Source organism: Strongylocentrotus purpuratus, unplaced genomic scaffold (genome assembly GCF_000002235.5).
Source record: "Strongylocentrotus purpuratus isolate Spur 01 unplaced genomic scaffold, Spur_5.0 spur5_scaffold_3, whole genome shotgun sequence".
NCBI lineage: Eukaryota > Metazoa > Echinodermata > Echinoidea > Camarodonta > Strongylocentrotidae > Strongylocentrotus > Strongylocentrotus purpuratus.
Window position 1 is genome coordinate 13636158 of NW_022145609.1, and position 25218 is coordinate 13661375.

The 25218-nt window shown below is 39.2% G+C and overlaps 1 protein-coding gene across 3 annotated transcripts in view; it reads right to left on the reverse strand.

Annotated features, from left to right (window-relative positions):
- The window catches only part of LOC584142 (zinc finger SWIM domain-containing protein 5), a 45527-nt gene extending 20749 nt beyond the window's left edge, over nucleotides 1-24778 (reverse strand). For 2 of the 3 annotated variants that reach the window (XM_011664847.2, XM_011664846.2), the window contains exons 1-5: nucleotides 24385-24778; nucleotides 20941-21089; nucleotides 20339-20489; nucleotides 1721-1891; nucleotides 917-1099 (exon numbers count right to left, since the gene is read on the reverse strand). In XM_011664847.2, the coding sequence (XP_011663149.1) occupies nucleotides 917-1099; nucleotides 1721-1891; nucleotides 20339-20489; nucleotides 20941-21089; nucleotides 24385-24514 (784 nt within the window). In that variant the 5' untranslated portion in view covers nucleotides 24515-24778. The remainder of the gene's footprint in view (nucleotides 1-916; nucleotides 1100-1720; nucleotides 1892-20338; nucleotides 20490-20940; nucleotides 21090-24384) is intronic. The other variant, XM_784020.5, reaches the window with a different exon arrangement.
- Nucleotides 24779-25218: the final 440 nt, after the last annotated feature.

Sequence of the window (25218 nt, forward strand, 5' to 3'; positions counted from 1 at the left end):
GGAGGGAAAATGATATTTTAGATAATGATCAAAGGTACGATTGTGTAGAAAGGTTAAAGATAAGTAGAAGCAGAAGCAGGATGAAAATAGATGAGTTGTACATTGAAGGTAGAAGAATTACTAATGAGAAAGAAAACCTACAATAGATGAGAATGAAGGTGAAATAGATGGGATGGGTAAAATCAATGTACCATGAGTAAGAGAGAGAGAAAGAAGGAGTGAGAGAAAGAAGGAGAGAGAGAAAGAAGGAGAGAGAGAAAGAAGGAGTGAGAGGGGAAGAGACAGACATAAGGAGAGAAAGGGAAAGATACAAATGGGGAGAGATTGAGAGAGACAGAGAGAGAGACACTTAAGACAGAGAGGATGGTGAAGCCATACAAAATGAAAAAGGAACGCATCAAAAATAGAAAACAACTTCATGCTGTGGAAACCGATGAGAAAAACAGGAAAATATCTCAAAACTGTCAAGATTACTACATGACCATAGTGGAAAGGCTGACTGGTTGAAGAAGAAAAAAAGATAGATAGAGATAGACATAGAGGGGTAGAGAGAGAGAGAGAGATAGAGATAAAGATAGGGAGAGAGAGATAGAGATAGAGGTAGAGAGAGATAGAGAGAAGAGGAGGAGAGAGAGAGAGAGAGATAGAGATATAGATAGAGACAGAGGGAGAGAGAGAGAGAGAGAGATATATAGATAGAAAGAGAGGGAGAGAGATGGAGAGAGAGATAAAGAGAAAGAGATAGAGAGTGGAGGTAGGGAGGGAATACGGGAGGATGTACAACAGACAGCTAAGGGAAAGTGACACTATAGAAAACGCAAGAGGAGGGCACCAAAAACGGAACATAACCTCTTATCTATGGCAACGGACGAGGAAAACAGAAAAAGATTTGAAAAACATTCAAGAAGCTCCTTACCTGACCAGAGTGGAAAGGCTGACTGGTTGAACAGACCATAATCCATATCTTTGATATGGTGCACACACATGAAGTAGTCTTTGTTCAAGACGTTTTGTAAGTGGTTGTCACACCACTGAAGGTCGCACGCCTCTATCGCCCTTGTGAAGATCGTCCTCGGTCTGTCGCCGTTTGCGGACGGTCCTGGGGGGAATATGAGAGAAAAAAATTAAAAGATGAATCTTTAGCTCCTGTAAAACTAAGATTTTGTTGTTGATATTACTACCCAGAGATAATTATAATGTACAGTAAATCTTACCTGAAAAATGTATCAATTCATCATTTTGAGCTCAATAATAATACAAATCCATTCTGCACGTTAAATATCATCTTAGAATAAAAAGTCCCAAACATCCCCAGTTTCAGTTGAATATTTGTAAATAAGAAAATTGATGATAACTACAATTGGAGCTTCATTTAAACTTAAATATGAAGAAAAAAATTGCATGCCCAACAAAAATTGAGGGTCAAGCAATAGTTCAACTCAAATGTATAAAAGACCTACAAATAACTGGTAATATTGAATGCTTTTACGACTGTTCTATTCCTTACAATTTATTTGGTTTAGTTTATGATTTTTAAATAGATACACCTGAAGTATAGTCGTGACTAGCGGGGTGCCCTGCAGAGTATTAGTACAAAAATGTATAAGCCTAACTACATGTATGCCTATCGGTAACTATGCCTAACTATTAGCAGTTTATCTGCAAATGCATTTCTACCAGACACACATGTAACAGAGATAGATAGATCTCTTCTAATTACCTGCCACATTGTTTATTGCACCTGGTCCAGGGTTGGGAATATTACTGCGAGCGTCTGCGTCTTCTAGAGGGCAAAGGTCATTGGAACTCCATTGCCGTAACCGCACTCTCCAGAGCTCTTTATCTCGCTTTGAGTAACCTGGATTCATCACCACCACCATCCATAGTAAACCTGAAAATAAGAAAATAAAATGAAATTTTAATAATAATAGCTAGTTTTTATATAGCGCTTTTCAGAACCGAAGGCCCTCTCAAAGCGCTTTACAGATATATATATCATTATTGGATAACTGGTAATCAAGACTTTCATCTACGTATGTAAATCATTTACATTCATGTATCTGCAAGATCATATTTCGATATTTCATCATTATGAATAACATGACATCATTTCTTCATTTCACCTATTCTGCAGTATCTTTTCTCAATGTATCTTGGATAAAAACAGATATTTTCATTTCTTTAAATACATTAAATCATTTTTTGTTCCAGAATTATAGTCATTTTTATGGAATGGAAGGTTGATATTTAGTGCTCAATAAATGAGAGACTCATACATGTATGAAGTTCAAATTTGAGAATAATATATAATACAATCAATTATAATACTGAGCTACGCCTGGACTGCACTTATTAGGGTATTACACAAATCAAATGTTCATAAAATTCATAAAAGACAATTTTTTTTTTAAAATCTCATTGCAACAAATAACAGAATTTTTGACAGATGGGTTACAGAGGGCTAAGAAAGTGTTACAAAACAAGGATATTTGGCACATCTTTCTCATTTGATATCACCGTCTCGCACCGCCACACATGTACATATTAAACATGGAACGCATCAGGATATAAAGAAAGAACAAGGGAAACGAAAGAAAAACAAACAAATGGAAGGGGAAGAGAAAGTGCACTGGTTGTATCTGATAAGATTATCTTCTAAGATGTGGTGAGGATAATAGAAGAAAATGGATACCGCGCTAGAAACCATCCCTAGCTATCCAGCGCTATCTGGCTTCCTCCTCGCTACATGCGATTGATTAATGTACACCTGCTTGAGCGAGAGATGGGTTTCATTTTCTAACAAACATCGCGCCGGCCATCTTCACTTATCTGTCGCCTCTCATGTTCCACGGTGTTTGGTGAAATCCCCAAACATGGCGATCGTAAAAAGTTGCAACCCACCCGATAATTTCCTCTTGGTGTTTTGGTCTTAAATTCATGGGACAGATGCTTGCTTGCTGTTGGATGTTAGACACAACGGACTGAGATACACAGGCAGTGTATCGGAGGAAGCACTTGTTTCCTTTCTCCCTACAATGTGAAACTATGCGTTTCAACACTCTTTTGTTCTATGTGAAACTCAAGTGTTGTAAAACGTCATGATGTTGCCCAAGTCTATCATATGATTAACATATAAAAATTATATTTCAACTGATATATCAGCTACATCATGATTACAATATTATATGATATTCATTGGAACATGTGTTCAAATATGTTATCTTGAGATTGATTTTCAATAAATGGCCTGTTGGAGGGTCCAAAAAATAGAAGAAAACAAAAATGATTACAATATGTTCTAATGAATTCCACTGTATGAATAATGTCATTATTTCAGTAGTGCAGTGATATTGTTGTTTTCCAGAAATTATCAAGGATTTATTTTTATTTGAGAATGTATTTTGCATGAATTCTGTTGCTCTTAATTTGAGCCAGAAAAGTCATGTGGAAATGACAAAATACTATACACGGATATGGACACATGGGACTAGAATCCTAAGTTACAGGTTGCTGGGACTATTTCTTTACAGACTTGCACACTAACAAATTTCAAGAGGATTTTGGAAAGGCAAGGAAAGTTCTATCCTACGGAACTCCACAGAAGAAAAGTCAACAAAGAAAATGATCATGCAATCAATATTATACTACTTCCCAACGTTGAATATTCTCTTTAAAGCCTGTCTGTACTAGTCTGGCCAGGAGAGATTAGACCTTCCTGCAAGGTCACTGACAGGTGGTTATCTCATCAAATCAGCTCTCAATTAACATAAGAAAAAGAGGATCATGGGGGACCAACAGGCACCGATTAGGCATTGTTTGCTAGTAGCTATAAGTAGTGCAGTGGGGCTTTAACAACCAACAAATATGATCTCAAACAAGCAGAGTCCTTTCCAGATAGAGTCACGACCCAAACATGAAAACATGTCATGTGTCTTCAAACGGTTACATCCTCCATATGAAGTGGAAACACTCCCTCATCCTAATCTTGAACTGTGACTTCAGATAGGATTCATAATCTATTTTCTCTCAAGTCACTCTGTATTTGCGTGGCGAGGAAAGCAGGGAACTGGGCTAGAGGTATTCCAAGTTCATACACCAGCTAAGAAGTACAGGCTACTCAATCAAACAGGATCTCCAAACTTTGTGAAAAGGCATTGACCTGAATGTTTTACAAACCTCTCAATGTTTGGCCGAGTTAATGGTATTTGTTCAACATGTTACCAAGTATCAAACTACTGTGAATATAGATTGTCATAATAAGCATAATTTAAATTGATATTTTGTCTCATCCAAGGTTCTAGAAGGGCTTGTAAACAAAGTAAAATTAGATTTGGTCAATAAGGACTATGACAAATATTATCCACAATTGGTCTCTATGCATGTTAGAACATCGCTAATTTAATGTCACAAAACCTAGATTACGCATTCAAGAACAATTGTGTTTTCAGTGTGGAATTAAATATTTCTTTAATTTTGTGGAAGTTTATTCCAAAGTTCTGATGCTACATGTATATGTATTGACCTTATTTTTGTTGGGACGGGCTGTAGTTTCCTGCAAGAGATCACTACCTGTGAGAGGAAGAAGTAAAAGTTGGGCTGGGAGAGGAGAGGGTAGGGCATAAGCAACGTGACAGGTTGCATCAAACTCTTTCAACCACACTCAAAAAGGACTCAAGAACCTTTATAAAATGTGTGGATGCTCGTACTACTTGCCTAATAAATAAGTTATGAAATTTTAAAAAGATGACTTTATTTATACCTTATATCTTGAGGGAATGTTGGTGCTTATGGTAGCTTGTTTAATGATTGCCTGACATAGCAAGCTACATAATTATAATGGACAAGTATACAACAGCCTATCCAACACGACCTGTAGTGGTACATGTAAACTATACTACTAGTATCGAGCCCTGCTTATACTGTATAGGCTTCAAAATATCTGCTGAACAACTATAGTATTACAAGGCAAAAACAGTTGTTTGTAAATAGTACTGAGTTTCCCACTGATAAGATAGAGTTCATCGTCCAGATGCTAAGTACTTGAATATGTTGGCCTAGATGTATAGTAATAATTTTGTATTTTAAAGTTGAAATTATAAAATCACGTTGCCTCACATAATAATATACACATTGTATCAGTTTCTACACTAGAGATGTTAAAATGATGTAACTCCCATTTATTAAATTGATACACGGTACCATCAGCCGTAGAACGAGCGAGTGTATTATCAAATTCAGTATTTGATCAATAAAGTAAATTTGGAGTGAAGGCCTAGGGAAATAGAGCCACAGGGAGAAGGTCAGTTCTTACTACAAACTGCTAAACCTGACCAGTCCAGCGTACCTTCATTATTCAAATGAGAACTCCCGCATCACTAATCAAGGGAGATATATACATGCGGGCATGCTAGACTTCACACACCAGCCGCTTTATTGATAACGTCCATCAACAGTATTCTATTTGATTATTATCATGTATAATTGTGTAGGAAAAGAGAAGCTTGTATTCACTATGAATATGACTGACAAAGAAAGCGGACAAAATATACAGTTCCTCAGGCAGACAAAGGAACATCCCTTCACTGCTATTATGTAAAAATCTGTAGAACAGGTGAATATGCATGTGACACCTGTTCTACACATTTTTACATAATAGCAGTGAAGGGATGTTCCTTTATCTACCTCAGGAACTGTATATTTTGTCCGCTTTCTTTGTCCGTCGTGTTTATAGTGATTCTTCGGTTGTGGGAGAAATTGAACAAAAGCTTTACATTTTTGCTCTAATGAGTAATTATGAGATTTCTTTAGAGAGTGGTTTTGATTAAGGAATATGACAGGTAATTTTTGAAATATGAAATCTACACAATCTAACAAAACAAATCACACATTCATGCAGGTTTACACTGAAAAATATAGTTTTCACCTAAATCAGTTCATTAAAGAAATCATTCATACAATATTGATTTGCGTATTCAGCCAGAGAGCCAATAAACAATGCTTCCTTTTGTTAGGGGGAAATTGTACATACGGTAATGGAGCATACAAAGCAATTGTGATGAAATGCTCACTGGCGTACCATGAATTGACATTTGCTCTTGTATTATGCTTCTATGGGGTTGTGCAAGCACAAATTACCAAAAAAAGCTGAAGAATTAGCCTCACAGTGGTGGGAGATATGGGAACAGACTGACAGAGAGAGAGAGAGAGAGACATATACATACAGCGAGGAAGACAAAGAGAGAGAGAGAGAGAGAGAGAGAGAGAGAGAGAGAGAGAGAGAGAGATCTGTGAACACCACAATGGAGTGTGTGTTTGGATATTAAAACAACAATAAATTAATCTTTTTGAGATGAGTCTAGCTAGATAAGATTTACCGATCATGTAGATATGCGGCTTAAACATGATTAAAATATGTGACTGTGTTGCAAGTATAATTAAAAATGAAAATAAAATGAGTATGACTTCTTGAGATAAGGCTAGATAGATAAGAGTCATCCCATGCTTGGGGTGCCTTGAGCCCATGTGACAAAGCAGTGTTATTAGGCATACTGATTAAAGCGGGCTGCAACGCTTTGCCCGTCGATAATGAAGTACCCTCGCATCGCAGCCGCTTTCATTTATTTGCAAATGCGTTGGACGTCGCCGAGTAACCGGAGGAGTTTTGGGGGCCAGAGCCAACATTTTCGCAGCACGCCGTATTATCGTTAGACGCGATTTCCCTCTCTGCAGTCGTTATCGATGCCCCCGCGTGTGACAACCGGTGAGGTTGGGAGTGATGTATTTGGTCACAGCGTTTGGTTTCAAATGATAACTTTGGGAGGGCCTTGCTACTAATGCATGCACAAACAGGGCATGGGGTAGCTTACATGGACTGCGCATATTGAGGTTTCCACTTGTCAGCGGGGAGGGCTACAACCTTCCGATGGAGGGGATACCTTTCAAGTCAGTCGTCTTGGATAAATGAGAGGACCCGCTCAAATTCCAATGATGTGACGCAGCGACCAAGTGGTGCATTATTCAAATGACGTCGAGATATAATCTGGCTTTAAAATGGTGCTAGATCCTGTGTCTAGTCTCCCAGGCTTTCCAACCATTTCCAATGACTTCTTGGTATAATGAATGCAAATTCCTGTCCACCCCGTATCGTGTGCAGTGGTGGAGAGCATCCCTGTACAAACAAAGACAGTCTGAAGGAAGGCATCAGTAAATGAGAAGACAGAGAGCATGTCTCCTCACCCCGCTCCCCCCTCCTCTCCTCCCCAGCTCCTCCCTCTCAAACAATACACCTCAATGATTATTCTTTCTAATTTCACCCTAATCATTCTCGGCACATTTTCAATGCATAACAATGAGTCTGCAATTGCAATGAGCATGAAGTCCAAATCATTATTACCCAACCAAGAAATTAATGTCTGTTTTACATTTATCCCTGTGGTGTTAGATTTATGTAGACTTGCTGTTTCTATGTGAGAAAATAGCAGAGAGAAAGTGGATATCACAAGACCTCCATATCCAATGCTGCTCTGTCTGGGGAATGACAAGCATATTGAAATGAATATAGACAGAGGAAAATAAATGAAGAGACAGAAACAGAGGAAGACGGAGAGAGAGAGAGAGAGAGAGAGAGAGAGACAGAGAGGGACAGAGACAGAAAGAAAGAGAGAGAGAGAGAGGGAGAGAGAGGGGTGAAAAAGTAAGAGAGGAGAGACACAGAGAGATCGAGTTCAACGAGAGAAAAAGAGGAAGAGAGAGCAAGACGAAGATAAAGAGAGACACTTGGAGACAAGGAGGGTAAGAAAGAGAAAGAGAGAAAGAGAAGGAGAGAAAGAGAAGGGGAGAAAGAGGGGATTGAGTATTTGAGTGGAAGATGATAAACGACGACATTCTGGAGTGCTGGTTGCCGCGGCAGCCCAAAAATTTGCACAAAATGTGACAGCTCCTTCAGTTACTGCTCAGACAACTGTTTCTAAAATTATTTGCAATTTTCGGGGCTGAATTTGGTTGGGTTTTTACCTCCTGTGTAGCTGACTGACCGTTTAATCTCTCTACCATGAACAGACTGAGTCACGCAGCAAATATCTGTCAGGAAAATGACACGGCCCACTCCTTAAATTCGCCATTTTCTTCATCTTTTCCCATGAATAAATGACAAGCCGAATATTGGCAGTAATTGGAAAGAGATTTACTTGCAATGTTTATAGAAGGAAAAGCTTGCGATAATTCAGAATATTGATATTTGAAGTCTTGGGGAGTGGTTGGAGGATCTGTAATTTTCTTCTTCTAGGTGGACATAAAACGTAATATTTGGTCACCATTTTGTTTTCCTATACTTCGACATACCTCTGACGACAACTCCAATAACTAATCATCTCCATGTGCCTGGAATGTTATGTTCATTTTAATAATCATTATAACCACAGGAAGTCCAATCATTTAATAGTTGTAAAGATAAGAGAAAAAAGTACATTTTCTTTCCACATATTATCATTTCATTGAGAATGATGATCAAATCAAAATAAAATTTTTTTGGTTAAATGTCATCGAAGGTATCTCTAAGTAAAGGAAAACAAAATGGTGACCAAAAAATTACTTTTTATGTCCATCCAGAAGGAGAAAATGCAATTCATTTTGCATATGCTTCTGGCAGATAATGCATGCGAGTCTCTGCTTACTGTACATGTTACCTCCATTTACGTGTTTGCATTCACTAGATGTGCAAGATAACGAGAGCAGAAAAATAGTCGTAATCAGAATATGATACTACCCACATCGATATGAAATTCGGTCTTCCCAATGGGAATAGCACAGAGGTAATGGTACCTGCGTATACAAAATTATTCCTTTTTTTCTTTCTCCCCTTTCCCTCTCTCACGCTATCTGCACCGTTGCGATGATGAAGGAGGCTGGCGTAATCCTAGCCTATTGGTGATGGTCCGCTTTGGTTGAGAACGCGCACTCTTAATCAACCGCCGCACGCATGCTGGGGGAGATAAGGCAAGCAAGGACAGTGCTCAAGTACTGCTACGCGCTTGAACTCTCTCTCTCTCTCTCTCCTCTCCCTCTTTCTTTCCCTCACTCTTTCTCTCTCTCCTCTCCCTCTTTCTCTCTCTCCCCTCCCCCTTTCTCTCTCTCCCCTCCCTCCCTCTTTCTCTCTATCCCTATCTTCCTATTTGACTGTGTATCCCTCTCTCTGTCTCTCTCTCTCTTTCCCTCTCTGTCTCTTTCTCTCTCTCATATGTTTTTCCTCTCTCACCCTCTCTCTCCCTATTTGTCTGTGTATCCCCCTCTCTCTCTCCACCCCTGTCTCTCTCTCAGTCTCACTCTCTATCTTTCACTCTCTTTCCCCTTCCTATTCGGTCAAAATCTATGTGGACACTCAGCTTCTCCTGAGTGACCAATTCTCGCTGACCGAACCGAGCGATAGTCGTCAATGGATTAGGTTACCCCAATGGCTCCTGATAGGACAAGGTGGGGGTAGTATCAGGGTATGAAATTCACTTATTTTTATCAAATATGCTGGTCAGAATGGCGAAATAAGCTTTGTACCCCTAAAGTGCTTGTATTTCACTTTTGAAGGACAAGCAGCGGCTTTTATCTGTTAAAAAATACTTTCAATAGGTTTATTCTACTAATTTCTACTAAGTTTATACCTGTAAATGATTAATTAGAAGGGTGTTATTACTAAGTATCTTCAAGAACCTATATACTGTAGTACTTAGGGAAAATTTGTGGTCAATAATTATCATAACAAAGCTGTCTTTATAAAAATGGATGAGCATATTTTACAACCATTAGTCATATCTACTTTGATTGGAAATAACATTAATCACAACATAGTTCTCAATTTTACATAAATATAGTTGGTTTCTTCTTTGGAGTACAAGAAGGTTTTGTAAAAAGGCTGATTATATATGCTCCTGACTGTTCAGCTCAGAGTGTCCTCCTCCAGAATATAGATCAACTTTGTGATATATAAACTCAAACTAATTGAATCCTTCCACATTCCTCTTGTAAGTGTCATGAAAACTCGGTACTTGATTATTGCTTTAGACAAATGGAGGAAGGAGGGGGTGGGACACAACTTACACTTAAAGTAGGAGAAAGAACAGTGAAAAGAAGATGAATATGTGGAGGGTGAAAGGGAAGAATGGAAGATACAGAAAGAGACAAGAAATAATAACGAGGACAGAAAAGGGAAGAGAGAGAGAGAGCATAAAGAAAATGAAACAAAAAGTGACTGAAAATTACAGTGAAATGGGGAGGGGGAAAGGGGGTTAACAGGTGAAGAAGAAAGAGAGGGAGAGAGAAGGAATAAACGGGTCAAGAAAGTGGGAGAGAGAGAGAGAACGGGAGAGAGAAAGGGAGAGAGAATGGGAGAGAGAAAGGGAAAGGAGAGGGAAAGAGAAAGGGAGAGAGAAAGAGAGATAGAAAGAGAGAGATAGAGAAAGAGAGAGAGAGAAAGAGAGAGAAAAAGAGAGAGAGACTCTAAGCTAGAAAAGACCCAATCTGAAATGACTGAAAGTCATGTACATTCTCAGTAGGTTGGAGGAAATGTCACATAATTTGGTGCAACGCAGGGTGATTCGCAAGCACGATACCAGGGCACAAATGGCAGAGTAATTGATGTAATAATTTGTTCAAGTCATTAAGAACAGATTTGCAGATTTCATTAAAATTCTCCATGTATTAATCATAGGATGTTACTAATTATGTATCAGCTTCATGCATATAACACACACATATGGCAACTTAATACAGAGGATGATCCTAATATTCTACAGAGTAAAACATATGAGGGTTAAAATTTATGAATAATAATAGGATCAACTATAGGCCCATATGTTCAAATGAAGCTAAACTCATTCCAGACTCTGCCAGTGACACAGTTGTGTATTGTATACTACATTGTGTCATGGACGTGGGTTCAAATGTTTATACTTCTTTGATTATTACGCTGAATAAAGATGATACATATATACAATGAAATATAAAGTAAATTAATGTGAGTAAGGACTGAGGAAGAAGGCTATTTGTATTTACTTTGGTAGAAGAGTAAATTATATAAAGAATGAATACATTATGATTAACAGTATAGCACTAAAACTCAACATACAGCAGGGCTCAATTTTAGTATCAATCTATGTCCAAAAATGCAAATTGTATATTGATCCGTTAATTGTTGCTAGTTGTCAATACCATTTGCCATTAGCATGTACACAGGTGTTGGAGTTCACTTGCTCCATTCTGGACCCTTTTGTGTCCGATATGTGCTATCCATTATCTGATGTTTAAATATCGTCTGTGAATTCAGAGCCAGAAGGGCGTTAACTCTGTGTAATAAAATAACTGAATTAAAGCCCTTCTTGCTCCAAACAGGTGATGTATTACTTTATTCTGCTCATTCTTCAAAGTAGTTGAGCATTCGGTTTAATGTAACTGTAACCATTCAAACCTGTCACAGGGATCCTATCTATAACAGCCATCGATCCTTAGCGGTCTAACTGTAAAACTACAACCTTTAGCTTAATGCAAAAGACCAAAATGTAAGAGTTAGAGTTCTGCCTCTATTCCTCGAAGTAGAAACTTTTGCCAATATGTGACATATATTAACAGATATTATAGTATTACCTAATCTAATTAAGCAAAAATCTTAAATCCTTTGTCACTAATGTTGCCAGAAATCCTGACTGAAACAATAGTTGACTGGCATTCATGTTATTAATCGATTATGACATCATAGAGAACAAGAGGGTTGTTCAATCTCATATCCTGTTAATTGGGGGTGGGTCGTTTCTAATACATGACGATGAGCAGACCGGTATTGTTAACCTAGCCGTCAGTTATCAGGGAGTGTTTGGACACATGGAAAGGTTTAATCACATTGGGTTAATTGAATTGCATAAGAGAGAATTGGATGAGGTTAATTAAATCTTGATCTTTGGCAAAAAATAAAATCTTATAAATCTTCTGTTTGGAAGCAGAATGGCGTTAAATCCTATACCTTAGCATATAGTGAAAGCTCAGTTGACTCTAAACATAGGAAAAGAACTTTCAAGTTCAATCTGACTTAAAATGCTTTTTTTTTTGTTGAATTGAGCATGAGATATAAACAGTGGGATTAACTGAGAATTCTAAATCTTACTAGAATGTCTGTTCGGAGCTACAAGGGCGTTCAATGATAACAGTTTTGAATACTCTTTTGGCTATGGACAGAAAAAATATTCCATTTGTAAAGTTTGGCAGCTTTAGGGATGACATTAAATCCAAAGTATGGCCCTGCACACTGTGTCATAGCAGAGAATGTTGAAATATAAACGCTAAATTGTGAATCCATCCGTCGTAATTGCTTGAGATAGCCTGCATGTGTACATGATTTAGTGAACAAGTAACCTCTATTGTAATGAAGTCCTCACTCCTTTCGTGCCTTGATTGAATATAAAACATAGCTGAAGCAATTACAGCTTGGATGGCTGACTGATGGACAGACAGCCTCGAATCAAAGCCATGTGATGCTATCTGGAGCACATCACCAACATTAGGTTAAAGAGAAGTTTGAGTTATGGTAAAGATGGAAGATGATGCTGAGCTTTGCCGTTCTTCTTGCGGCAGTTTGTTGACTACAAAAGAAGAAAGTGTCTCCTGAGAGGTATTGCTACATGTAGTCAAAACCCCTCAAATTGAAAATACCAGTATGACGGGAAATTGCTGGAAAACTTGTACAACACTTCCATGCCACTTACAGGTGTATATGTGTGTGTGTGTGTGTAGTCCTATTTAAACATTTGTATGCAGTGCACATAACTTTCAACACAGTTTATAACGTGCCCATTTCATGATCATATGGATCAAACAAGACCAATTTAAAATAAACTTCTGCAGTCTCAATGCACAATTGGGCAAGTCAGAGGCTGAGAATGATGATCTTTGTCTCTGTCTCTGTCTCTTTAGGGAGCAAGTTTCTGAGAAGCTGTGATCTGTTTAGGTTGCGGGTTTCGTACTTCAGTAGAACAAAAAAGAAGAAAGCAAAAGGAAGACAGGAAGGAACTGTATCATCCTAATCGGGGCACAACCCCTGATTCCAGTCGACAGCTTGAAGTGACAAGTGGCGCTGTTGATCGTTTGTTCATTAAACCAATGAGCAACAACTGGGGCCACAGCTGCCTCCAACAGGCAATGCAATTATCGCACAAAGAAAAAAACGTGTGAGAGGTGCAAGGGGCATGTTAACATGGGAGGGGTCCTTCCAATCCTATCAAGGGTTCAAGGGACCCATCATCCGCTTTGTGAATCATGTTACAATGGTTAATGTGCTACCAAGAAGAGTTCATGCAGCCTGTCTAGAAAGGCCACTCACAGAGACTTGAAGACTCACAGGAAGTATCATCCATTCAGCGAATCACATTACGTTTTAGCGCTACTATGTACAGTTCAAACTGTCAAGAAAGACCACTGAAAGGAACATGAAAATTCAATGCCGCTCTGATGCTTGACATGCTTCCGAAAACATTTTAACCTACAAAGACCTCTCAAGACTCAAGGAAACAAGAACAGTCTTTGTAATGAGGGGGACTTTGATAAGAGTAGGTTAGACCAGGGAATTCCTTGGTTACCGTTTTGTGGGGGAAATACCTTTGGAGCTTTGGAACTTCAATACAACTAGAAAGTTTCAAGTCTAAGTTGAACATTCATCTTGTGATCAATGCTTGACAAGAGAATACAGCACCCATTAGACTCTTGGTTTAAATACCTCTATTTTTCTGTGTGCACCTCAGAATGAAAGTTCTACATAGACAGCACTTGCCAAACAAATGCATACCATTACTTATAAATATGAATGGATTAACACCTTGTGAAACATGTCTATACAGGGCACATAGGGAAAACATTTACAGTCACCACTGTATACAGGCAGTATCAAGACCACCTTTCTTTCTAGATGACCTATTTTAACATTAAAGAAGATATTAAAATAGATGACCACGATAGACAAGTGGTTATGTATACAGTAGATGGTCACTAAGACAAGTTAGGATACGTTCAAGATGTCTAAATGTGAAATGGGAATGTTATCATAGTTCCTGTTCACAGTTAAGATAAATTGATCGATTGAAGGAAAAGGAAGAGGTCCTGGTGTGAATGGGGCCAGGGGTAAGTGTGAAAGGAAGAGGGAAGGGAGGGGTGTTCAGGAGGGTGGATTAGAGTTGAATACCTTAGTCATGTGTCAAACCATTCATGTTGTGTGGTTTATGACTGGGGTGGGGTTGGTGGCAGTGAGGAAGTGTGTGAGCTCAATTAAATCTTTCTAAAGAAAAAAAATATAATTGGACAAGAATTTTGATAATTTTATTAATCTTATCACATAACTCTTGCAGATTTGGGTAACATACATACAGTACGTCTTTAAAAAAAGGCCTCTCTACTCAAATGAACCAAATTTTCTCTTACCAGTATTTTATCAACATATTCTGTGATTTAAAAGATTAAATATTGATCTCCTTCCATTGTGATAGACAAGATATTAATTCCAGAGCCCTTTAAAAATGTAAATGATAGAATTTTATCAATAATTGTTTTTATTAGACAGTTTTGAGTGAAAGATATTTCATTCACTTGCTACCAGAAATCAATTCTAGAGTAACATACAAAGACTCACAGACAATGTAAGTAGAGTCTAATAGAGGTGTCAAAGCACATATTATCAAATGAAAAGTAGATGCTCTATGAAGAAGCCACCTCCTTGTATCTTTCTGATTCTTCTGATAATGGAACGTCTCAATCCTGCCTCGATCAGTACCCCTGCATCCGGGTCCCCTTGTCACCAAGATGGCACGGAAATGCATGGAAGTAGGAGCTCACAAGAGGGCGTACCACCGACCAAAGCCCGAATGCACAAGAGGAAATCGGCAAGGGGGGATGAAAAGCAGCGAGCATGATTCGATCCTTGCCACCAGGGCTTGCAGGCTTGCAGGCAGGCGACGCTGATGCATGCCAAGCAACTCCAACTGTGCCGCCACGACAGCTGATTCTTCTGCTAATAAACACACGTTTCTCGTTTTGATGAAGTTCTCCCCTTTCCCTCCCAAGTGAAGTAGAAACAGCAGGCTTGCTTGGCAGAGGAGGAGGAGGCATCAGTAAGGGGCTCTGCCGCTCTTCATGCGCATCAGTTCTTGCCAATAAATTGTTGGACAGATTTTCCATTGGATTGACTGATGAAGAACATACACATTGGGACTGATCAAAATCAATTTAAATGTGTACTAGTTACTATTCAAGCAAATACCCATAGTCACCCTACCAAACAAAGCAAAATCCTCCATATTATTCTTCTAATGTACATCCCCCCAAAACTGAAAACTAATCATCATTATAGCTTATTGAACGACAAAGAGTCAGAAGTTACACGTCTATTTCTTCAAGGCGATGATTCTCATGATACTCAGAAAATCAATATTCCCTTGTATGTCATTGAACAACTTTAAGAATATTTTGAAGAACAATAGATCTCTAATCTCCAGGATCTCGAGAGCTCAGAACAGACGTTCCTTCGGAAGGTTTCTTCTGTCATGTCAAGGAGACCCCCATCTATAATAATTTCAATGCATTACACGCAAAGGCTTGCGCGGGACTACATGCATTAGCGCAATGGCCTGAAGCCTGTAGCTAGCTGTCTGTCTGTATGTGAGTTGTAGCTGAAGAGCGTACTACTCGAGCCTGCTTCCTCACCCGACACTTGTCTTCCCCCATAAAGCAGCACCTCCTCATGGATTACGCAGGAGACTTCCCACAATCCTCTCTTACTCATCCCTCTTCTGTAACGACGAGCATTGCTAGGAAGAGACAAGAGAAGAGGGCCACTATCTCTCTCTCTCTCTCTCTCTCTCTCTCTCTCTCTCTCCTCCCTCTTCAGTAATTTATGCTCTTGCGAAATAGATTAATCACGTGCCAGTGATAAAAAGAAAAGACAACTGCTAGGGGAATATCTTACTAATTTCTTTGTGGGGTGAAGCAGAGATTTCTTTCTCCAAAATTTTAATAAAATATATAACGTATACACTTGTACCGTAATAATGGAGTGTAGCTATGGGTAAGGTATATTTAAACTGCATTATTTTGAATGTACATGTTTGCTGTATGTTACAGGTAATTTCCTGGCATCTAAGAAAAGAGCTTCACCGTATTACGCAAACAGATTTTACATTTTTTTATACTCTATTTGATTTGTACGGTATTTTGGACACCTGTACCTGGTGGAAGAATAATGCAATGTTTAGCTTTAAGAAATGTAGGACAAGATAAGTATTTTTCACTTTGATTAGTTTATAATTGATATCCAGGCCACTGAAATATCGACACACATTATTAATAAATTATCCAGACAGGGAAAGATTTATTTCATGGATAAAAGTGTCAATGTGTTAATGTCATGTACACAATTATGTGTCAGTGTATTCATGAACATACACAAACATACAAAGTATAGTTTTGTGCCACACATGAATATAAGGGTGTGGGGCTATACAGTACTTATTCTGGCACAGTTCATAGAGAGGGATATCGGCTTGTAAGTCCAGTATTACAGAGCCATGACTGTAGAGAACTCTGCTTCTAATACAATTTCCCCGTAGGTCAACTGCGCACAAGAAATCTGGCATTTCTTGCCATTTGTAAAGGCTCCGTAATAGACAGAAAGGTCAACACAATAGGATGGGAGACTCACTATCCATCAAGAAATGATGAGCAAAGAGGCAAGGGAGTGGGTTATGCAGAGGGAGAGGGGCTGTGGAGAGGGGCTGTGGAGAGGGGCTGTGCAGGGGTAAGCCACTGCCCATCATATGCAACAAACGACAGAGGCCAGTCAGGAAACCACTGCTTGATTGCATGATCCCGCGGCGCTCGTCTCTTTCACTCTCCTTCACGGTCTTCCTAACGAAGAAGGGATCGTGGGGAGCAAATTGGCTTAAGGTACGGCGATGACTCGCAAGGGCTCCGCAGATCCGATGGCAGGTCGAGATTAAGGGCTCCGTGTTCTGGCCTGGCTTGTGTTATAGCGCTTCAACGAGGAGGGATGCTGGCCAGAAAAATTCGAGCCAGACAAAAATACACTTGGCTATCACGTCATGCAATGACCAACTTCCTTAGTTTGCAGCCTCGCGTTGTGGGAGAGAGAGAGATCTAGCCGGCAAGCAAGCTACCCACGTGTGCTCATGTGTCACAACCTAAACACACGCAGGCATTTCCTTTCTCCTACATCAAACTCAGGCCAATTCCTGCTCACAAACTATTTCATTTCTGCATAGAAGACCTTGTTTCAATACAAAGCTGAATCACCCATACACAAATTGAATCAATTTGAATACAATAAAAATCATCCCAATATGTAACCAAACATACATTGTTTGTGATTTGCGATCATTACTTTAACCAAATTTTCAAAATATAAATATATTAATTATTCCTGTGAATATTACACCCAAGATAACACATGCTTGAGTATACGGAAAGTGTGGATCACACCAAAATAAACTTGTATCCAATCACTTAAAATTTCCTTAAAAAACTTAGTTTCTGGGACACACATGACCTATATTTTGGGGATGGACACATCATCAGGATACATTAAGATTCAAAATAGCATGAAACTAATTCTATCTTACTATTCATCTCCTGTGGAAATCTTGACTAAAGCAAGAGTTCAGTAAGTGTGAGGGCTCACAGGAAAAGTGTGATAAAACAAGAGTGTTATCTAACCATGGGCGCAGCCTGATTTCATCTCCTAACAGAAATACAAACCATCCTGACCAAAAATATCCTTGCCAAAAGAGCCATATGAGCACAGCCCCTAATCGCCACACATCCTTTCCCCATACACTCAGACAATACGATTTGGAGCTTTGTGCCAAAATCTGATTACTCGCCATTCTCCCCCTGCAAAGCCTATCATCTCTCCTCCTATCTGCCATGGGGCACGCACCATGGGTATTTCCATAGTGTCTTTCCGCGGCTGGGGCTAGTCTAATTAGAATCAGGGATGCTTTGGTTCTAATTCTCTCTATTCAAGACCTTGTGGACTTATTTCTACAATCTCACACTCCTTTCGCCCTTACTTCCCATTCCAAACTCCCTCAAATAGTGATTCACAGGTTTTCTCTCTCTCTCTCTCTCTCCTTTCCCCTCTAGCCTGATAAGAAGCAGGAAAAGAATCGCAATCTGGCGCCCTCCCACTACATGCCAGCTAGGAGTCCGCCAACGGAGCACCCTACCTACGCGATGAGAAGGTGATTAGGCCTAGAGCCATCACCTTTGATTAGTCCCTGCTAATTAAGTCTTAATCAACTCTCTTTTTCTTTCCTCTGGTTTGTGGCAAGTCTTAACAGGGTGAACGTACTTTGGATTTGTCATTCCCCTTCTCTCTCTCTGTCCGTCTGAATCATATGTAAGATTGGCGGTCAGGAAAAAGGGGGAGGTTACGGAAGCGGACAAGAGAGTCCCGATGCCTTGTCATTGTGGGAATTCAGGCCAAACGTGTCTCCCCCTGTTTCCAAGTAACAGGCGACACTGTTCCATGTGTCACATACTGATGTCCACAACTGGGAAACCCTGTGGAGTTACAGCCCTCACAATATTACTTCAAATCAATATCACTGCAACTGCACTAGTCTGTAACTTTGTCAAGCACTGAATATGAAATATCCTTCCTGATGCACTCTTAACTCCTAACCATTTCTCTCAGTGTGCCTTAGAGAATAACATGGATCTTGAGAACACTTCAAATCTAAAGTATGCTTACTGAACAACTAACAGTATATATACTGTAGACTTCACAATGAACATGTTTATTTGCTAGTACCTGTTAGTGTACCTATAGGAGAAGGCTACTCATATAGAGTTAAAGGGTAACCCTAGATGAAGCCTAACAAAATCATAGTGAAAGAACTGTGCCATCTTTTTTATTCTTTATTTAATATATACAGTACTACAGGAAAAATATCAGTTTAGAAGAAAAAATGACGATACGCATCTGTTGCATAATCTTACTGCAGGCATTCTCGAACAAGAAGATCAGGCTATTCAAAAGAGTTTAGTAAATCTAAAACATATTGGGTAGCGCTCAAGATTTTTAGACTAGCATGGAAAGATGTCATTTGACAAGCGAATGGAAACAATGGAAATGAAATGCTGATGATCCCCGTCAAACAAATTGCTCCGTCATGCCTCATAGACTCTACTACCGGCCCTCATATTTGGCTCAAAAGTTGCAGCCAAGAATTCAGAAATTGAATCTTTTCATCCTCCAAGGAAGTCCATATTCCAACACTATTAGCATCAGATATTGACAGGTCAAAGACTTGGACCGAGTTGGTATTTTTATGTCTCTACAACTTGCAGTATGCAGTCTGGTTACGTCGACATGCATGTGGCCCTTTATTAATGCCTCTTAGATGATCTGGTGCGATCATCTTTTTCAGACTCCAATCTCATAGGACTTCCTCTATTCATCATGTATAGTATCATTCTATTTTTAAAGACTAAAGCAACAACTTCCAATCCTTACTTAAAGAGTTCTCTATATTGGGTTTGAAGGAAGAACTATACTCTCGTTCATATCAGCTCTGTTCATGCTGCATATTTCTATATTAAGTAAAACTGGGAATTGTCATCGTGATATTTTGTGAAAGCTTACAACAAAATACAGCCTATTCTTGGAGATAGTACAAACCTAAAAATAAAACAACTTTGGCGCACGACTAACATATTAGGGTTTCAATCGAGAGGGTGATTTGTTGAAGCAAGCACACACAATTGTGCATTTTACAAAGAGTCAACACGCCTCTGAACAGACACTATCTAAAAGGTGTTCAAAATATGCTCCAGCAAAGATTGCCCTAAATTCACTTCCCTACATGAAATAAAACCTCAGTCTTCAACTCTGAACCCAACACTATGCCTTACCCTAACCCCCCCCCCCCCAAAAAAAAAAAATAATAATAATAATAAAAAAATAAAAAAATAAAAAACCTAACCTAAAACCCCATTGCAAACTTGTTCGCAGGCACAAACCGTTGTCAGTTGTAACGCATCGTAGAGGCCGAGCTACTGTAGGAGACTTTATGGAGACTGCAGTCCGGATGCACTTTACCTTAGCTACTCTTGACACGACCAGTCTGGCTCAGCTCAAGACTTCAAGGAATTGTGTACAAGTATCACATTAGAATATGCTTACACACTAATTGCAACACTAACCCTAACCCTAACCCTAAGCATACACCTTTGACAAAATAAAGCCCAGAGCAGTTGTCACTCGAGCACATGTTTGGTATTAAACCTCTGGAAAGCTTACCTAGTTGGTCCCAGAGTTGTCTGTGTTTGTCTGTCATTGGTGTCCCTTGTTGCCTCCATAGTTGTAACCTAGGATCCACCATGAACTGTTCTGTGATTAACGTCAACATACGTGCTCCGTTGGAGTCTCGAACCCGTAACATTTCTCGTACCTATTCGGGAAAAGATTGAATGAAACCCAAATGAAGCTCAACCAATAAAACCATCAATATCTTTCACCTTATAAACAAGTGTGCTCAGTTAAAGTATAAAGAACTATTTTACAGATAATTTGATTAAATATAGAAAAGTCATAAATTGTACGACACCCCTTTCTTCATCTACCACAACCTCCTTGTAAGACTCTCCATGAGGACAAGGATAAAGATGACATCTTCAACAAAAGAATCGTTTTCTTATACCCCCAGTAACTTTGAAGATCATTCCAAACAAAAAGTGGCCAAAAATCCTGAATATCTTCCATGCAGTTTCTCTATGAGAAATTTTGTTTAAAAGGGGATCATGGGGGACCAATGGTCACCGATTAGGCATTGTTTGCTACATAGAGGGCGCAAGTAGCTATAAGTAGTGAATTTGGGCGTTAAACTTGTTGAAATTTCTCACCTTGGCAAATAATGAGTTAAGTTGTTTCCCCGAGTCATAGTAGCTTCCCTGCTGAAGATAGAGTTTGACCTGCTCTTGGACTTGCTCTTCGTCGAGATGCCAGCAGCTATCGTCATCTATACTGGCTCCAGCTGTCGGGTCAGGTGCACCTGGGGCAAGCACAAAGATGCAACATTGATGTCAAGTCTTAGATTGGGCAAATGTTATAGAAAATTCAACTTTCTGATAGGGAAATGATAAATGATAAATGAAACTCTTGAAACTGTTCACAGATAATGCATTTTGTATAGATAATAAACACTAGACTTTCAGATAAGGGAATAGCAATTGTATCACAATTCACAATTGAAACCAACTATACAACTGTAAATGTAACTCGATCACTTCTTATACCAATAAGTCAAAACACTTAAAACTAGAGACAGTACATAAAGCATATTTTATTACAAACAAACTGAGGACTTGTCGATTGGGCTACATGAAATGTTTGTATCGGAATTGAAACCTAGATCAAGCAACTCATACACTAGACACACTGAATTCATATTTCTGCGGTTTCATGACGTGAGTAGTCTGGAAAGGACTGTTGAGTTTGAAAAAAGAAAAAGAGAGAAAAGGGTATTCTTTTGGTTTCGTCCTAACGGTGTACAACTTGGTATGGTATGAATAGAGGCAGAGAAATTATGAGAGGATTTCTTTTGTGAGAGGAGTCCTGAGAAGGAATGGTGAACCTGGTTATGAATGTGAAGAGATATTGAGGCTCAACGTTCCATACGGGTCGACTGTTCATCATGAGGAGTGAATAGGTGACCCTAAAAACAGTGGGGTAAAATTTCACCCATTACTGGCCAAAAGGGAGCATATATGTGCACTGGATAATATTTTACATAATATTTGGTAAAATGTACATAAAGGTGTGTAAATTCATCAAATATTGAATAATAATGTACCCCTTAAATATGAATGCTTCCTTATACAAAATATTGGGTAAAATTTACTAACTTTTCTTACAGTAAATGCATACTAATAACTGAATTTCAAGGAAGCACACAATGGCCCGATTTCACAATGGAGGTTTAGATTTAAACCATGGTGTAAACCCTCAGATGTACATAACCCATGGTTTAAAATAAGCATGACACAAGTCAGGTGTCCAATATTAGACGTGCACACGGGAAGGTATGCTTATTATGCGCTAATTTTTAAACCATGGGTTGAATCTAAACCTCCTTCGTGAATTCGGGACAATGTGTATTCGGAAGGAAATAATATGCATCCATGCATACCAGTTCACTTTTGCACTCAACAACAGAATGCATAATACCATACAGGTATTGGTATTGCACGTATTTACTCAATTTTTATTGTTGGAAAAAAAAGATAATTTAATCATGCATTCCTTAACTGGGTATATCAACATACCGCTCATATATTCATTGTTGTATCCACCCTGCTCTAAATAAGGAGTGAAAAGAGAGAATTGCGGCAAAGTCGAAGAGGATCAATGAAGAAAATGAGAGGAAGGTGCATGGAGAAAGCCAAGGTAGCCTTGCTCTATTCAGTCCTCCGCGCTATTCATCCTCCCCAAGATCAATGAACGAACATGCAACACGGAACAGCTTTCTCTGTCCCTCTCTCTCTCTCTCTCTCTCCCTCTCTCTTTCTCTACCCAACATCCAAACAAAGTGAGCCTGAACTGGGTCACTCGTTTCTACATTCTCATTCTGTCCACGTTTTTTCCGTTCCAGTTCTAGTTCTATAAGCAGCACAATGGTCAGCATAGGTGAAGGATTTTTTTCTTCAGAAATACCTGTAAAAAAAAAAATCTTATTAGAAGGCACAAGACAGGGAGCTGTTGTTTTTTGTTTGAAATGCCATGATATGGCCATTGACCTAGGCAGAAGAATATCCAGGATTTCAGCTTTCATTTCTATATTTTTATTTGCTCACAGTAAAAGTGAGACAGGAAGGAAGGGGAGATCGAGTGTCGGTAAAGGGTCAATCAATGAGGAACAGGAAGGGGATGAGGTCTTCCGAGAAACAGTGATTTATTCCAGGAAAAGATGGGATTGGTCGCAATTTACCCCTTTTAATTCCTTTCAATGGCAAAATGCATGGGGAACTTCAGGCTAAACTAAAATGTGAATGAATGGTTTTTAGAAATATTGTTATCAAGCTACAGGGACATGTGAAAAAAAATTCCCCTCCACTGAGTACTGGTTACATTAAAAGATCGGCAATTCCATTTAACAGTTTATTTGACAATTTATTTCAGGCTACAAAAGTGAAATAAACAAATTTAAGTACATGATCCCACCAAACCAACATTAATTCTGCCCATATTTAGAATCGCTGGAATTAAATAATTCCCTGGCACTCTGTCAATTCTCATATAGTCAATAATAACTATAAATAGTCCCCCTGTAGGTGACCTACATTAGTTCAAATGCGTTCCAGTACATGTCACCAAATGCGTATATATTTAGATCTGGTGAGAGGCATGACTGAAAAAGAGTTTAGATCAGGGTATGACAAAATCAATCTCCTGACTGTACGCAACCTTTCAGGTATCAACACGCTACACCTGTGATTCTCTGAACAGTGGCTTAGATCGACCTTGTCGTTTTCTGTATCACCCAGAGAAGATGGGAACTGAAAACTGAAAGCCGCCCCGCCAGAAAGCAGGGAAAGTCAATTTTTTTACACCGAGCTTCCTCGTTGTCATCGGAACAGTAGAGCTTCTGTGAGCACGCCAGCTGATCGAGCCATTTCCAGCAATTTCCTGCAGATTTGGGGGATCTTCCGTGGGCCCTTTTACCCCTTCTCCTGTTGGATGCATCCCGGTGATGTTACAACACACTGCTCTAACCGCAAAAACATACAGGGGTGCTTTGTAGATCAAGGTCTTGTAAGGGAAACGGGAGTGGTAATACTGATGTATCCACCTTTATATGGGTTATACATGTATATGGACTACTTACACTAGTTCCTCATAAGCTTGTGGAAAAATTGGGAAAGAAAATATACAATGCATGTAGCTTTTTCTATGAATCTTATATGCTAGGCCTTCGTGATATGGTTCACATCCGTGAGCACTGGTTTGATTATTTTAAAGTATCAGATGTTTCCGAGTCTTTGGTTTCAATGGGAGAATATGCCGGAGTCTATCTCTAATCTCCAATTGTCTGTTGTCGCAAATGAAACTTAGCCACTTAACTGTCGTCTCTTTTTCAGCCAAACAGGAACGTTGTTTGTTGATTTGAAGAGAGGAAATAGAGGGTAGAAAGCGATCTTGGTCAGGAAGTTTCCAGACACCAAGTTGTTTCTCTTTCTGATACTTCCTACTTTACCTTCCCAGTCCAAATACAACCACAGACAAAGACACCTAACTCTGCCATGGAAGCTATGCCATGATATCAGTATAAACAGAAGCTTTTAAGTTACCTGCAAGCTGGTTGATTTCTGACTTTGACTGCAAGATCTCGTCTGCGAGTTTCTGTGCCGTTGGCAGGACATTTGTGTGATGTGCGGCAATGAGGTACTGAGCAAATTTCTGGAGTTGTTCCCGATCCATCTGAAGTAACGTCTCGGAGATGGGCAAGCGCAGCTGGACTTCCCGCGCCCGCCGTATTCTGTGAAGTGAGAGCGCCACCACATGTTGGCACCAGAAGATGTCGCGGTTGCCGCAGGTGCACGTTACCGCCGTGATCTTGCAGCGATCAAAGCTTATCGATACCCGATGCTTTTGCTCTGGCTCGTAGAGTTGACCGCTGGGTTCACTGACCGTACCGCTCAGATGGAAGCCTGAGGTGGAAAAATAAGAACAGAATTGATAGAATCATGATCATGATTTGGATACACTAACACAATTTCTATTGAATTAGAGGTGTTAAGTATCATGCAAAAGGAGACAATTCCTCTGCAAAAACAACACAAAACCATATATCCTGCAATGCTTAATGGATTACATATGAAAAATATATGCCAGTAGAGCCAAGAAAGAAAGAAAAATAAGCAACATCCAAAATTATGAATTTGACCAACATTTTATGCCAAATGACACAAATCATTAAACATTAGATATGTCTATATATATTATCTTTTGATATAAAAAATAGGCCTAGTATAAAATATTCAACTGAAACAAATTCTGGAACAAATCCATACTGGCATCCATTCAATAATTCATTTTTACACTGATAAAGCAAATGCCCAATGGCATTGTCCGTTTGATCCTGAAGATCTCTCTGGCACATAATATATGGCATAAGGTAATAA